This window comes from Leguminivora glycinivorella, chromosome Z, assembly GCF_023078275.1.
Source record: "Leguminivora glycinivorella isolate SPB_JAAS2020 chromosome Z, LegGlyc_1.1, whole genome shotgun sequence".
Lineage (NCBI taxonomy): Eukaryota > Metazoa > Arthropoda > Insecta > Lepidoptera > Tortricidae > Leguminivora > Leguminivora glycinivorella.
The window spans coordinates 52,220,789-52,237,495 of record NC_062998.1 but is presented as its reverse complement, the minus strand read 5'-3'; the positions used below and the strand labels follow the sequence as shown (position 1 = coordinate 52,237,495).

The 16,707-nt window shown below is 38.3% G+C and overlaps 1 protein-coding gene across 1 annotated transcript in view; it reads left to right on the top strand.

Moving 5' to 3' along the window:
* The window catches only part of LOC125240517 (adenylate cyclase type 6-like), a 406,177-nt gene that overhangs the window by 364,582 nt on the left and 24,888 nt on the right, over positions 1 to 16,707 (top strand). The window contains exons 17-20 of the mRNA XM_048148409.1: positions 869 to 966; positions 2,096 to 2,180; positions 2,681 to 2,797; positions 5,991 to 6,065. Coding sequence (XP_048004366.1) covers positions 869 to 966; positions 2,096 to 2,180; positions 2,681 to 2,797; positions 5,991 to 6,065 — 375 coding nt within the window. The remainder of the gene's footprint in view (positions 1 to 868; positions 967 to 2,095; positions 2,181 to 2,680; positions 2,798 to 5,990; positions 6,066 to 16,707) is intronic.

Genomic DNA, 16,707 nt, shown 5'->3' with positions numbered 1-16,707 from the left:
TATTTATAAACTACTCGCAAAGCCCTTTAATTTGATACCACACACGGTATGATCAGGCGCCCCTGGTCTAGCTTTTTAATTATTTAACTTTTTATGGCATTCGCGAGCTAGTAAGCTATGAGCTATTGGCTATAAAATAGTTATTTGTTATACAAGGGTGCAAAGTTGTATTTTAACGCCGAGTGTGGAATTGAAAAACGAGCTAGTGAAAGGATTCTATAGTTGAACCACGAGCGAAGCGAGTGGTTCGAGAATAGAATCCTGAACTTGCGAGTTTTTTAACACACGAGAAGTACAATACATTTGCACCCGAGTGTAACACAAAACTTTTCCCCTCACTATAGCGAGGAAAGTACAACGCAAAAAACGCGTTTATCACTGCTTCCAGTAGTTCCACATGTGGTAAATCATCGTCATCACTAGATTCACTCACTTTTATCAATTTTAAAGCAGAAAAAATGACTTAATTCAAGGTCAAATTACTTTATCCACTAGTGGATAAAATGCGTTTTTACCCGCTGGTATTAAAGGACAAAACACGTGTTTCCGAGCTAGTGAGGGGAAAACGAACAAAAGATAATCACTCCCGTGCAAATAAAAGAGACACGGCGATATTGATAGCTGACCGCTGGGCGAGTAACTATGAACATCGCCGTGTGTCTTTTATTTACACGGGAGTTATTATCTTTTGTTCGTTTTTATAGCCGATAGCTCATAGTTTACTAGCTCGCCGAGCTCGCGATGCTATTAAATGACAGTTTCGATTATCAATTAGGATTTATCAACATAGTTCCACAGTACACCGTTATTTTACGTCGAGAAATAATGAGATTCTAGTAGTTAACAACATGTCCTCTCTTTCCCACAGTACACGGCAGAGCGAGACAGGATGCTGAAGGTGTACTTCGTATGCTCTCTGGTGGTGTATGCCGCGGTGACCTTGGTCCAGCTGCTGGCCTTCGACGTGTGAGTCTATCTCTTTCTTACATCACATATTAGAGAATGACAAAAACTTTTATACTTGCCCTCAACCAAACTCACGACCGAGGCAATGAAACCCTTGAGCTCGCGTTATCCGTTTCCCATTGTCTTTCGTGGTTCTGGGTTCGAATCCCGGTAAGGGCATTTATTTGTGTGATGAGCACAGATATTTGTTCCTGAGTCTTGGATGTTTTCTAATATGTATATAAGTATGTATTTATTAGTAGAAGCTTTCCTTAGTTTGGGGCTAAGTTGATCTGTGTAAGGTGTCCCCAATATTTTATTTTTCTCGGAGCGAGCCGAGACCTATATCGACATGCCTTTATGTATAACGGCCCAGCCACGACATTGGTCTAAGCGCGACAGCGGTGAGGTACATTGGAGCGAGTCACAGCGATGGGACTTTTCATTCGCACGTCTGGCTACCGCTCACCGCTGTCGCGCACCGCTGTTGAGCCGTAAGGCCTGAGTGAACGCTCGGTCGGCGGGGCGTGAAGCGGGACGACCTATTCCGCGTGCACCCTATGCAGCGTCGACTCAGGACACTTGTATGAGCTTCAATTGTTCGACATGCACGCCGCACGCCCCTCCCCGCTGCATGCCCAATGAGCCATAACGTGCACTGGGGCAAAATTTTTAACTAATACAAAGATTTTCTATGTTCCCTTGTTTAAGACGCTGACAACACCCAATGACCTTGACGCTAGCTTACACTGTCACTAAAACAGGGCGGCTAATTAAAATAAAACAGAAAGATGCATTATTTGTGCAATATGCTTCGTTAGTGTTTTAGATATGTATATTTTTTTTGTTATTTTTATTTTAATTAAAGACAACTAAGTGAATAATTGAACGACATAGAACCGTTATCTAAATGGCGAGACCAATCTTTGCAATTTTTTTCTATCGAGCCGATTTCGTTAAATCGTGTGTCGAGTACGGCCATGTTCGTTGAAATATAATGAATAATAACACATAGTTTACTTGCCTTACAAAAAATAATAGTTTGTCTTAAAGAACTGCGCGAGTAACATCAATTTTGCGCAGTTGGGTGTTATCAGCCTCTTAATATCTGACTACTTAAGACATACAAGTAATAAAAAATGTGTTCTAGTGATGGAGGGGGCATTGCGACCGTGGTCGTCTGCGGGTCGGTCGTTCTGCTCATCATCTACCTGGTCTTGGCTGCGAGCTTCGAGGTAACACACTTCATAATTCATAACCAACACTTTTACACTGATAGGTACCTACATAATACATTTTTTCTAAAAAGGCTTAACTTTTTACTGCTTTGCCTTTGACTAGTCTAATAATAATAATTTAAAATATTTTTTTATCCATAGCCCAGTATTTAGTCCATAACTTTCATCAAAATGGTCAGTTCATTTTAGATTCCATTAACTCTCAAATAGTCCTTACACCCTGGCGGGTGTTGCCTCTGCGTGTGTCCCATGATACGGGCAAGGGCAACATCCGCTCGGTGTACCCCTTACATTTCATTAAAGTGTCGAAAGGGCCTCTACACGTTGGCTTAAAACTCAACATTAATTTTACATCATGACACATATCATCATTAAAGAAAAATAACTGACCTGAACTGTACAATAGTGTTGATGAGTTTGCACTGTGGTTAAAAATTCTTTCAAAACCATAAGCCATAAACCTATAATTGACTCAAAAACCTTTTTTTTAATCGTAGCACACCAACGCTCACCTGCGTTCATTCTCCCTGAAGATCCACTCCAACCGGACTCTTGCGCAAGGCATGTCATTCGCACTGCTGGGTACCCTACTCCTACAGATTCAGGTGTTGATGGTACGTATCTTTTTTGTAAACTCCTTTCTTGAAGAACTGCATACTATAGTACCTCGGGAAACCTCTTCAGGGAAGGCCCAGGGCATGTCATTCGCACTGCTGGGTACTCTGCTGCTTCAGATTCAGGTGTTGATGGTACGTATCTTTTTTTGTAAACTCCTGTCTTGAAGAACTGAATACTATACAGTGAAAACTGGATAAGTGGAATCGCAAGGGACCGGCTGTTTTGTTCCGCTTATCCAGGTTTTCCATTTATCCAGTTTTCCAATTAACCAGGTTCAAATAAAACGTCTTCTCACTTATAGAGGCTCTCGCTAATAGAGGTTGTTGATGCTAGTAATGTCGCTTATAGAGGTCACGTACAGTCAGCTGCAGAGAAAAGGAGCCCCTGCCATACAAATTTCTATGTAAGGGGGTCTACTTTTCTCCGCAGCTGACTTTACATGCTATTAGAGCAGGCGCTAAGTCGGGAAAACTAAATATATCTTTTATTTAATATACATCTAGATATAAATTAACAAAAAATAGGTTTAATCCTGACTTCTAAAAGCAATCAAAATAATCCACACTATCCACAGTACTGTTCTACAAAATCAATATCTTTCCTTTGTTATGAAGTAACTTATATTTAAACAAAATCACTTCTAATATTTATTTATGCAAGAAACCAGTATGGTTAAATAAATCAATATACCGTTACCGATTGTACTTTAATGAAAAAATTCGATTTTTTAAATTTATCCCGAAGAGATAAACACTTGATTGTGTGCTTAGGCATTGCTTATCTAACAGCACGGCACCGCAACGCAGCTAAAACCAAACTGAACGATGTGTAATCTCATCCAAAATATATAGCTAAAACATAAACCAATTTTCCACTCATAGAGGTTGCGGAGACGACTACTTCCAGTTGCAGAGGTAAAAATAAGAAATTTCCGAAAAAATGGATTCCACTTATAGAGGTCCCAAAATTCCACTTATAGAGGTAATTCGTTGTTAAGGGACCGGGACCGAGAACTTAGGTCCACTTAAAGAGGTTTTCCACTTACCCGGGTGCCACTTATCCAGTTTCCACTGTAGTACCTCGGGAAACCTCTTAAAGGAAGGCCCAGGGCATGTCATTCGCACTGCTGGGTACTCTGCTGCTTCAGATTCAGGTGTTGATGGTACGTATCTTTTTTGTCCACTCCTTTCTTGAAGAACTGCATACTATAGTACCTCGTGAAAACCTCGGCAGGGAGGTCCTAGGGCGTGTCATTCGCACTACTGGGTACCCAGCTTGACATCCGATATCGGATCGGATAATGTGAAAACGCACAAAGGGTCAATCAATCAAATCAATCAAAAATATTTATTTGTATAAATAAGGGTACATTATAGATGGGCAATACATTTTCATTTCAATCCTTATTTTACCACAGTTTGGCGTTCAAATATTTAATTCTTATAACTAACTTAGCTTTTATACATTATATGTACAAGCATGCGCTCTTAGGTATAATTTAAATGGCACAAATTAATTAAATGTCTATTAACACTAATAAAAAAAATCAACGCAGTCCTTTGCACTTTAAGTGCGTTTTCACATTATCCGATCCGATATCGGATTTCGGAACGATATCCCATACATTACAGGCGCCATCTTGGATTTTTTTCCTTGAAATCCTTCTGACATCCGATATCGGATCGGATAATGTAAAAAAGGACTTATTGTCCATGTTGCTGTAAAAGCACTGAATATATTTACAAGCACATGGTAAATTACTTTTTATACAGATATATTAGCATATAAAGCGAAATTAGCGAGTGTCATAGAAACAAAGGTACGCTAGCGAATAGTTTATTGTAAAACTCGTAGTAATGCATTTGATGCTAAAACTTTCTTTAGTTATGAACATAGCATTAACTCACTGGCGCAGTCGGCAGACTCGGGCAAAATTCAAATCACGCTAAATTGTCAACAATCTAGTTTGAAACTAGTAAAGGTGCGACCACACAGCTGTTCAAAACGCTACAGGAGCTTTAGTTAAATATACTAGTGTTATTAACTAGATTTAGCGAAAAAAAATGTCCATTTAGAACAACTCAGTTAAAAGATATTGCGAAAAAATCTTTGAAATCGAGGTTCCGCTCTCGACTGTTTCCTCCTTCAAAACTTAATCAATTGTAACGAAATTTGAGAATCTGAATAACAATGAAGTCTATGTCGGACCGTTTCGTTTTTTTAGATAATTGTTACCGATTTTGAATTCCACACCTTTTTTTACGCCATAATCAATAGGGCCGTTTTTGTAAATTTTTGATGGGCTCTAGCGTCTTTAAAACTAATAATATCAAAAAAATCAAAACGGTCCGACACAGATAAAAATAATAATAACCTGTGTTGAAAAAATCATTGCTCTATCTTTAAAAACAGGGAGGAAATAGGCGAGAGCGTTTGTATGGAGAATTGACCCCTCGTGTATCGTCTTAAAAACCAGCGACGACACTGAATCGCAGTGACGCATCGTATCCCTAACGTTTTTACCGCATGCTCCACACACCGCTGCTCAAAATACGCACACGGTACGGAATCGCCGTGACGGTATCTGTACCATTTCAACTAAACTTTGAGGCTATAGGTTGAGGTTGTAGGTATTTCGAGCAACGATGTCGGAAGCATGCAGTAAAAACGGTACGGATACGATGCGTCACTGCGATTTCGTACAGTCGCCGTTTTTTAAGCAGTGGTGTGGTTGCACCTTAACACGGTTAAGTATGTCATAACTTTCTAGTGTACTGTAATGTTTTGTGTACAAGCGCTGGTGGCCTAGCAGTAAGACCGTGCGACTTGGAATCCAGAGGTCGCGGGTTCGAACCCCGGCTCGTACCAATGAGTTTCTCGGAACTTATGTGCGAAATGTCATTTGATATTTGCCAGTCACTTTTCAGTAAAGGAAAACATCGTGAGGAAACCGGACTAATTCCAATAAGGCCTATTTACCCTCTGAGTTGGAAGGTCAGATGGCAGGCGCTTTCGTAAAACTAGTGCCTACGCCAAGTCTTGGGATTAGTTGTCACAGCGGACCCCAGGCTCCCATGAGCCGCGGCAAATGCCGGGATAACGCAAGGAGGATGATGATGACTGTAATATTTTGTAATATGTATTAAGATATTGTGACGTAAATCATATACATTGTGTGTCTCTGAACAGGCACTGAATAACGGTGGACCATCGCCGCAGGAGGTAGATGGCGTTGTTACCTACTGCCCATACTCCATGAATGAGGTAAGTGTCACACCTGCTACCTTTTCATCAATAACCTAACCACAAAATTAGAATTTTGGAAACACCTCCGACATAGTGGACCGATTTTCATGAAACATGGCTAAGATCACTCCCGACTAACTCAGCTTTCAAACAAAAAAAACGAAATCTAAATCGGTTCATCCGTATCTACAATGTTCGGTATGTACAATGCCACAGACAGACACACATACAGACAGACAGACACGTCAAACTTATAACACCCCGTCGTTTTTGCGTCGTGAATGAATTAATTATATTCTATTCTACTAGACAATGTCACAATATAATAATAATATTGTATGCAGTGCACGAAATAAAGCATCACATAATTAGAAGAAAAATATGGACAGTAGTTATGTTTAAACATAATTTCTATTTAATAAGTCAAAGAGAAAGATATAAAGTAAATGAATTGACCGTGACGTCACTCCTCAGTATTTCATAGTAATTCCATATTAGCAAATCGTTTTGACAGTTCTGGGTGGCTAGCCGAATGGCACAATCGCTCACGAAACGCTCACGAAACGAAGCGCTAGTAGATATCTATCTCTATCGCGCTTGCGTATTGGCGCGACAGAGCCAGCGGCGTATCGCTTTCGTTTGGCGTCGGAGAAATGCCATTCGGCTACGGGGCCTGATTTGACTAGTAGGAAACTAGCCTATTACTCTTACAGTACGAGCCGGGGTTCGAACCCGCGACCTCCGGATTGAAAGTCGCATGCTCTTACCGCTGGAACAATCACACATATAGATAATTAAATAGTTAACTGAGCAACTTTTATATGATTACGTAATTCATTTGCTTTATTAAAAGTTTAATGTTTACTCGAAATGAACACTATCTAAATACTTACTTACAACTTTTTGTACTGAAAAGTCCGATCTGTTAAACTTAAAATGACCGCCAGATCACTATTATGGTCAAAACCGGCCAAGAGCGTGTCGGGCCACGCTCAGTGTAGGGTTCCGTAGTTTTCCGTATTTTTCTCAAAAACTACTGAACCTATCAAGTTCAAAACAATTTTCCTAGAAAGTCTTTATAAAATTCTACTTTGTGATTTTTTTCATATTTTTTAAACATATGGTTCAAAAGTTAGAGGGGGGGGGACGCACTTTTTTTTCCTTTAGGAGCGATTATTTCCGAAAATATTAATATTATCAAAAAACGATCTTAGTAAACCCTTATTCATTTTTAAATACCTATCCAACAATATATCACACGTTGGGGTTGGAATAAAAAAAAAATTCAGCCCCCACTTTACATGTAGGGGGGGTACCCCAATAAAACATTTTTTCCATTTTTTATTTTTGCACTTTGTTGGCGTGATTGATATATATATTGGTACCAAATTTCAGCTGTCTAGTGCTAACGGTTACTGAGATTATCCACGGACGGACGGACGGACGGACGGACGGACGGACGGACGGACGGACGGACAGACAGACATGGCGAAACTATAAGGGTTCCTAGTTGACTACGGAACCCTAAAAATGGTTACGTTTTCTGATTTGTAATCTCTCTTTTCCACTCATGGGATGATCATATGACAGCTTTTCTTTCGCACACTGCAGCCGTCTTTAATTGAAATCATAGATGAAATATAAGAAGTTCATACGATCCCATACATTAAAATGCGATTATACTTGTAGATGACGTTAAGTGTCACTTTTTACATAGATCTATGGCTCGAAAGTGACACTTAACGCCAATCTACAAATAATCGATGGCAACAAGGCATTTTTGTGGCGCCATCTATGTGTGGTGTAGTGTATGCGCGTTCTTAGGCGGTCGCATTTTATAATGTATGGGATAGTATGTTTTTGTTATATTTAATCTATTGTGAAATGATAGGTCTGTGGGTAGAACCTAAGTTTATAAGAAAAGCCACAAGTTTTCTGGGTTGTGTTCGAAGTTGCCTCTGGCCAAGGCTCATTCAATCTTTTAGAAGTTTGCACAGAAATATAATGTCAGTAGTGAGACTACACTTATATTGACCACATGACCAGGACTCAGTATTTTTTAGTAATTGTTCCTGATTTTATGCTTTAATTTTTGCACGCATTTCAATTCCTTGCCGGAGGCTATATTTCCGAGCTCATATAACCCGGCAACCTTAAAATCAAGGGTGAACATGCATCTTCTGGGCGAGCTCACTCCATCGTAGGCCACGTCTTTGCCTTTGGCTAGTCTGTGGCCAAGAGTAAGCGCATTTATAATTAAAAAAAAGAAGGTACTTAAAGTACCTATGAATATATTACGCCGTAAGTATATCTCGAATATAAGGCGACGCGATGTAATTGACGGTTGGGTTTAGTTATTTATGTCAGCTTATTGCTAAGCTGACTGACAAACTCTTCAAATTATTGTTTGATAAAATATGTTAGGTATGTGGTCTATTTCACAAAAATGACAATTGTCACACGACACAGTGTCACTTCGCCGTTTATTGCCTGTCCAACAAGGAAATATTGACATTATTGACGCGAAGTATAACAATGTTATACTCATCGGCCCAGAATTTTATTGTCAGTTTCAAGGTGTACATTTTTGGTTTATTTGGTTTATTTATTACTAGCGACCCGCCCCGGCTTCGCACGGGTACTATACCTACATGTAAACCTTCCTTTAGAATCACTCTATCTATTTAAAATAACCGCATCAAATGCCGTTGCGAAGTTTTAAAGATTTAAGCATACATAGGGACATAGTGACAGAGAAAGCGACTTTGTTTTATACTATGTAGTGAAGTTTAAGATTCTATTGATACTGAGTATCCAATACTGCATACATTTGTCCTCATTTGCAATAAAGATTTGAGTATCATCATCATCATCATCATAATATTTATTTCTAAGAATATGGTAGGTACAATTGAGATGTTAACAGGTTGAATTGTAAGGTTCAGCATATTCTGCCAACACTGGCGTAGAAATATATAAAATAGCATTCAAGTTTAAAACTAAAATTTAAATACAGTCGTACATATTATAAAATTACAACACGTACAAATAAAATCATATCAAATATCATACAGTATTAAGTCAACATTAAATAACTTGCAATTAAAGAATAATAATTATAATAATATACAGAATTAATTTATGTCAAAATAAGAAGAGTCAGAATTCATTATAGTTTAAATATTCCTGTACACTATAAAAACATTTCTCTAGGAGCCAGGCCGTAATTTTTCTTTTAAATTGTGCTACTGGCATTTCTTTAAAGTGAGTCGGTAACTTATTATATACAGCTATGCACATGCAAAACACATTTCTTTTACAAATATTCAAATGAACCAAAGGAGAAAACAGTTTGTATTTAAATCTTGTAGGTCTCTGTGATATCTCTGATTGCAATTTAAACAGTAATGGATTGTTTCTTACAAACAGGCATATTTCTTTAATGTACATACAAGCCAATGGTAGTATCTTCAGCAGAGGGAAAAGTGGCTTACAACTATCGCGATACGGTACACCACAAATGGCTCTGATACATTTTTTCTGTGCCTTGAAAGTATCATAAACGTCGACTGAATTGCCCCATATTATAAGCCCGTAGCTGAGAACGGAGTGCACTTGAGTGAGAGTATTGAGTATTGAATGTGAATGTCACAGTGGTAAAATAGCACACTGTAACATATCAGTGTCAAATTCATATCATAACTAGCTTTTTCCCGCGGCTAAAAGCGGCGCTCGCATCCTAAAAGACAAGTAATCTTGTTCAAACGTTGAACTTTGGTCCCCCATTTCATCCCCTTAGCATGTGAATTTTGAAAAATCCTTTCTTAGTGCTCCTCTACACCTTATAAGGAACCTCCGTGCCAAATTTGGGATCTCTAAGACCAGCGGTTTCGGCTGGGCGTTGATATGTCAGTCAGTCAGTTTTTTCTTTTATACAGCGCGTAAACCTAATAAGGGCGATAAATGAAACCAGGCATATAATTCAATATTGTTATCATTAATTAAGAGGTGTTTTTGAGTTACTCCCAGTTGAAAATTTCCCAGCAGCAATGTTCTGTAAACGTGGTTGCGATGACGCCGATGACAATCAATGACAACTGTCAACGAGCGTTTAACGCGAGTGTGTTTGCATTACGTTGCGGGCCGAATTAATTTGTATGGATAAAAAAAAATTTAAATTTTAAGTAAAAGTTATCTAATTCCATTTTTTATGTCATATACTCACCACCGTTAAGAGGTTCGCCCGTATTAGGTTTACACCCTGTATATTTAGATGTTACTAGTCTTTATAATTCTCAGTCAAAGTTCTGTTCGTTATCACATTACTTTTCTAAAGGTATCGATCTTACCAAGAATCACAACAAAAAATATTTTCTACAAGTTTGTAAAAGTTATAAGCAAAGAAAAATGCTCAGAAGTTTAGCCTCGCCCGCTCAAAGGACTGAATTCTTTCGTTTTTATTGTTCCACACACTGGAACTTGGGTTTTAGGGATCGTTCGGTAAGGTTAAATAAAAAGCCTACAGTTATTTTATTTTATAGTATAAGTACTATTTTAGGCGACGATATATCTTATTCTTCAACCTAGCCTTTTCCCGGCCTAGCGCCAGGGTCCGCTTTCCTGCTGTCTTCTCCACTTTGCCCGGTCTTCGGCATCCTGAGGTGTAAGATTTGTTCTCTTCTTCAGCGCTTCTTAGGCCTACCGCCTACCGGGGCCGCGTTACCTAGGGCCTCGAAGAGTGAGGCATCTGTTTCCGACAGTCTACGGAGTCTACCGGTATAAGGTGCATTAGGGTAATTCCGAATGACAGAAATGCTCTGGTAATTCCGAAAGGGGAATCTTGATATAATGGAATAATGGTATAATGGAAAAATTCGTAATTAGACGACTTATTAATTCTTTATTTCCATCATGTCAAGATTCCCCTTTCGGAATTACCAGAGCATTTCGCGTATTAATGCACCTTATATGCAAGAGAGAGGTGTAGATATGTGCCACTCACTCTTACCTATGGTTGCGTCTCAAAACTTGCAGGTCTAAACTCAGCTTGTATGAAATTACATTGCACTCTTGCGGATAAAGTGCAATTTTGGTAACCGTTTTCGAAGAATCAAGAGAGCCTTTACCAGTTCGTGTGGAGAAAAAGTATGCTAAGCTCGTAAATGATTGCAGGCAATTTCTTCAGTTATTCAAATTTATTAATACAACTTCCCTTTATTCTCGTGTATAACTCTCTTACGGTCCAGCCACGACATTGGTCTAAGCGCGCCAGCGGTGAGCGGCAGCCATACGTGCGAATGAAAAGTCCCATCGCCGTGTCTCGCTCCGATGTATGGCCGCCGCTCACCGCTGTCGCGCTTAGACCAATGTCGTGGCTGAGCCGTTATGATTTAATTTCCCGTCTGTTATTAAACAAAGCAAAATAGCGCGGTTGCACGTTACAGAGCTGCGGTCGTCCCGTTAAGACGATACGATACAGGTCAATTCTCCATACAAACGCTCTCGACTATTTCCTCCCTGTTTTTGAAGATAGAGCAATGATTTTTTCAACACAGATTATTATTATTTTTATCTGTGTCGGACCGTTTTGATTTTTTTGCTATTTTTATTTTAAAAGACGCTAGAGTCAATCAAAAATTTCTTAAAACGTCCTAAAAGGTGTGATACTCAAGATTGGTAACAATTAGCAAAAAAATCTAAACGGTCCGACACAGATTATTTCATTGTTATTCAGATTCTCAAATTTCGTTCTGTTTAAATAAATTTTGAAGGAGGAGACAGTCGAGAGCGGAACCTCGATTTCAAAGATTTTTTTCTACTTGTCGACTGTAATCTGTCAATTAGGACACCACAGACTAAACTATAAGTGCTAACTTTTCAGTGTTGGATACTCTATGGCAGTTCCGACTCAATTATAATAAGCTCATTATAGTTGACTTTAGTTAACTGTAATAATTTCAAAAATAGAACTTCATACAATGTCTATACTAAACTGCGACACCTGGCAAATTTTCCTGCATCTGAAACACATTTTTTTTTTATCTGTCGCGTTATCGGCCAATCAGAGACGGTTATTACAAACAATTGGTTGCTAGGTAATTCGATGTTGATATTGTTGATACTACTAGATACAACGGTGAACGACTCTATTAACATTAATTTTAACTTGCATGAACGATGATATTTCCGTCCAATGATGATGAAGATGATGACTCGTAGAAAAAGTATTGTATACAATAGTAATATAATTTAGCTTTTCACTCTCGTACCGTACTATTAGGCCACTCAGCAAGCTTCGTGGCCAAAACATGGTACTCGACTGAAAAGCTTTGTATTCAATCACGATTGTATAAAATACTATTATTTTAACTATAGGAAACTAGCCTATTGTTTATTAATGCCTTATGTTTTGATTTATCTTACTGTTATATATGATGAAAGTATTAAAGAATATCAATTGACTCATACTAGTCACTGGTTCCCGCCATCTTGAATCGTTATAAAACACAGGGAATGCAGTGTCGGTGGGCCAGTTCGAGTAGAAACGAGTTGTAGTGAAGAAGTCTTGAATTATTTATTGTAAATTGGTTGTTATTATGTTTGTTATAAACGAATAAAGTAAAAGTTTTTGTACAAGTAATAGTTTTCATCATCAATCTGGTAATATCCCCAATTATAGTACCAATGACTTTTTTGGAATGTGCGAAATGTCATTTGATATTTGCCTGTCGCTTTTCGGTGAAGGAAAACATCGTGAGGAAACCGGACTAATTCCTTTCCATTTTTCCTTTTAATGCCTTTCCAGCTGAGACGCCTACCTTACGAGGAAAGGCTAAGTATACTGAAGCTGCCCACGCTTAAGGACAGGAGAGCGAGAGGAGACCTTATCGAATGTTTCAAGATTGTTACCCACTGTTACAACCTCCCCGACATTCACAAAGTAGTCGCTATGAGAAGTACCAGCCGCGAGACCCGAGGTCACAGCCTAAAACTGATTCGCACTCCTACTACTACTAAAGCTGCATATCATTCCCTATCCAATTAGTGGGGACGTTTATCGACAAAAAGAGGCCAAACCTTCTTTTTCTTGACCAAAGCATGAAACTTGGCACAGTTGTTCCTTATATCAAAATAAGCCGATTAAGATCGGGAGCCTTCGGGAGCCTCCCCCCTGGGGCTCGGGAGGGGGGGTCAAAGTACCGCTTCACCCGGCTTGCTTTGAAAAATTCTAACATAGCCCGTTTAGTTCATAGGTCATGTTTGGTATCGTTTTCGAGTAAATCGTAAACGTAGAATTCATTTTTGGTACTAAAATTATGATTTAATGGTAAATAAAATAAAAAAAAATTAAAAGTTTGAAATTTTCATCTACGATTTACAAATTCAAGTCATCATAAATGTCAAACTGTTTGCTTTTTCTACAAATAAAAAATATGATATGAAAGCCTATTTAATATAGATTATGAATAATATAACTTTTACCCACCTTTACTAACGTTAAGTTTCATAAAAAAAACTTTAAGCCGCGCGGCGTCGGGACGCCGCGAGCGTAATTTTAACATACCTTTATTTTAAAAAACTCTATTAGAACCCGTTTAGCTATTAGGTCATATTTAGTATCGTTTTCGAGTAAATTAATAACGTAGAATTTAGTTTTGGTACTAAAATGACCATTTAATGTTAAATGAAATAAAAATAAAAAATAAAAATTTTCTGTGAGTTGCAAATTCAAGTCACGATAAATGTCAAACGGTTTGCTTTTTCTATAAATATAAAAATATGATATTAAAGCCTATTCACAAAGGATAGTACGCGTTCACCTACGCGAGCTTAGACTGTCTGCGGGGAACGCGCCTCTTTCATATATTTGATCGCCAGTGTCAGAGGTGTGTTAATGCATAAATAGAAAAAGATTCATTATTATTGACGTGTCGACAACGGCAACACTCGGGTCGGACCACACGATCTAAAGACCGACTGTACCTGTTATTTATTCATTGTAGTGAATCCTGAAAGAAATTTATATAACAGTATTTTATACAATCGTGATATAATACAAAACTTTTCAGTCGAGTACCATGTGTAGTACGGTACGAGAGTGAAAAGCTTAATTATATCACTATTGTATACAATACTTTTTCTACAAGTCATCATCTTCATCATCAATGGACGGAAATATCACCATTCATGCAAGTTAAAATTAATGTCAATAGAGTCGTTCACCGTTGTATCAACATCGAATTACCTAGCAACCAATTGTTTGTAATAACCGTCTCTGATTGGCCGATAACGCGACAGATAAAAAAATGTGTTTCAGATGCAGGAAAATTTGCCAGGTATCGCAAATTAGTATAGAAATTGTATCAAGTTCTATTTTTGAAATTATTATAGTTAACTAAAGTCAATTATAATGAGCTTATTATAATTGAGTCGGAACTGCCATAGAGTATCCAACACTGAAAAGTTATCACTTATAGTTTAGTCTGTGGTGTCCTAATTGACAGATTACTCATACTCATACTCATACTATACATTCCCTTCACAAAAACATAGCTGGGTACATATGGAACTGCATAAAAAAGGCTCTACCCTCTTTATGCAGTTGCATCGGTTTTTGCAACCTGATTTACATTTACATCTTGTAACTTCTAAGCATATACTGGCCACTTCAGTGTTGTCTGACCAGTGTGGTACCCATTCGTCTCCTTCTTCCTTCCATCCCCAAGAAGACGGACTTGGCAAATTTTGGTGTGGCACCAACGCCAACGCCTGACTCCAAACAAGAACGCCCTGAGTCCCATTTCTCAAAACTGAAAGTTACAAGTTACAAGCGGAAGTCTCTTTCCAACTTGTCATATTAGACATTGACTACCACTTGTAAATTGTAACTTGTAGCTTCGAGAAATGGGCCCCTGGTACACTGTGCGCAGTATATGCTGATCCAAGGCAGCCTCTGAAGGAGGTATGTTCTCCAATTGTCGATCTTTTCTGGTACCTAAATAGGTAGGTACTTCGACCACTCATTCACCGTTGCGCAACGACTTGGTCTGAAACAATATGTGCATTATCATTTTAGAGTCTACAACTATCAAATTACAACTTTTTGGTGGATCACGTAACCTTCAGTATTACCCACTTACGTTACGTATCATAGAAAATTATTACAAACTTTAGTAGAATCTGATTTGCCTCTGATATTGCTCCATCTTGTAATAGTTTGACACCTTGAGTGGCCTGGCTAAGCTTCAAAGCCAAAAGAAAACGTTTCTAGATTAGACATAGTATGGGACAGGTACGATAAACGCAGCTTGAAACGATCAACAAGGGAGAAACATGGCCACCCAAGGCTTCAAACTATTACGAGATGGAGCAATATCATAGATAAGCTAATCAGATTCTACTAAAGTTTGTAATTATCTTGTATGATAGGTAAGTGTGTAATAGTGAAGGTGATCCACCAAAATGTTGTAATTTGATAGTTGCAGAATCTGTTTAAATAAAATGACAATGCACATATTGTTTCAGATCAAGGGTCCTTACGCAACAGTGAATGAGTGCCGGAAGAACCTCTTTACTAGAAAAGATCGACACTTGGAGAACATACCTCCTTCCGAGGCTGCCTTACTTCATCATATACTGCCATTTGTCTAAGACTGGGGCTAAAGACATGCCAACCACACCCTTGCTGCCGACGCATTAGGACACCACGGACTCCACTGCCAGTCTATTGCTGGCCGAATTTTGTGACACACTGTACTTAACGATTTAATCCGCAAGGCTCTCGGCACAGCGAACATGCCGACAACCCTCGAACCTGTCGGCTTGTCAGCAGCAGACGGAAAGCGGCCTGATGGTTGCTTGCTTTTGCCTTGGTTTCTGGGACGACCCTTGGCGTGGGGCGTGACCTGTGTGGATACCTTGGCTCCGTCCAACGTCTAACGTTCGGCCCAGAAACCAGAGACTGCTGCTGCAAAACGCCCAGTTTAAACGCGAAAATATGCATTTTTAAAAAACAACTACATATTTGCGGCAATTGCATTTGAAACATTTGGACCATGGTCATCAGACACCAAGCAGTTCGTGAAGGAAGTTTCCACCAAACTTGTCTGGGTGTTTGGTGACATAAGAGAAAAAGCAAACGGTTGACATTTTTGTTGACTTGAATTTGCAAATTATAGATGATTTTTTTTTTATTTATTTACAATTAAATTATAATTGTAGTACCAAAAATAAATTCTTTGTTATTAATTTACTCGAAAACTATATCAAACATGACCTAATAGCTAAACCGGGTCTAATAGAGTTTTTAAAATAGAGGTATTTTAAAATTACGCTCGCGGCGTCCCGACGCCGCGCGTCTTAAAGTAATTTTTTAGTGGAACTTAACGTTTGTGAAGGTGAATAAAAGTTATATTTTTTATAATCTATATTAAATAGGCTTTCTTATCATATTTTTTATTTATAGAAAAAGCAAACAGTTTGTCATTTATGATGACTTGAATTTGTAAATCATGGATGAAAATTTCAAATTTTTTAATTTTTTTTAATTTTACTTACCATTAAATTATAATTTTAGTACCAAAAATGAATTCTACGTTATTGATTTACTCGAAAACGATATCAAACATGACCTAATAGCTAAACGGGGTCTAATAGAGTT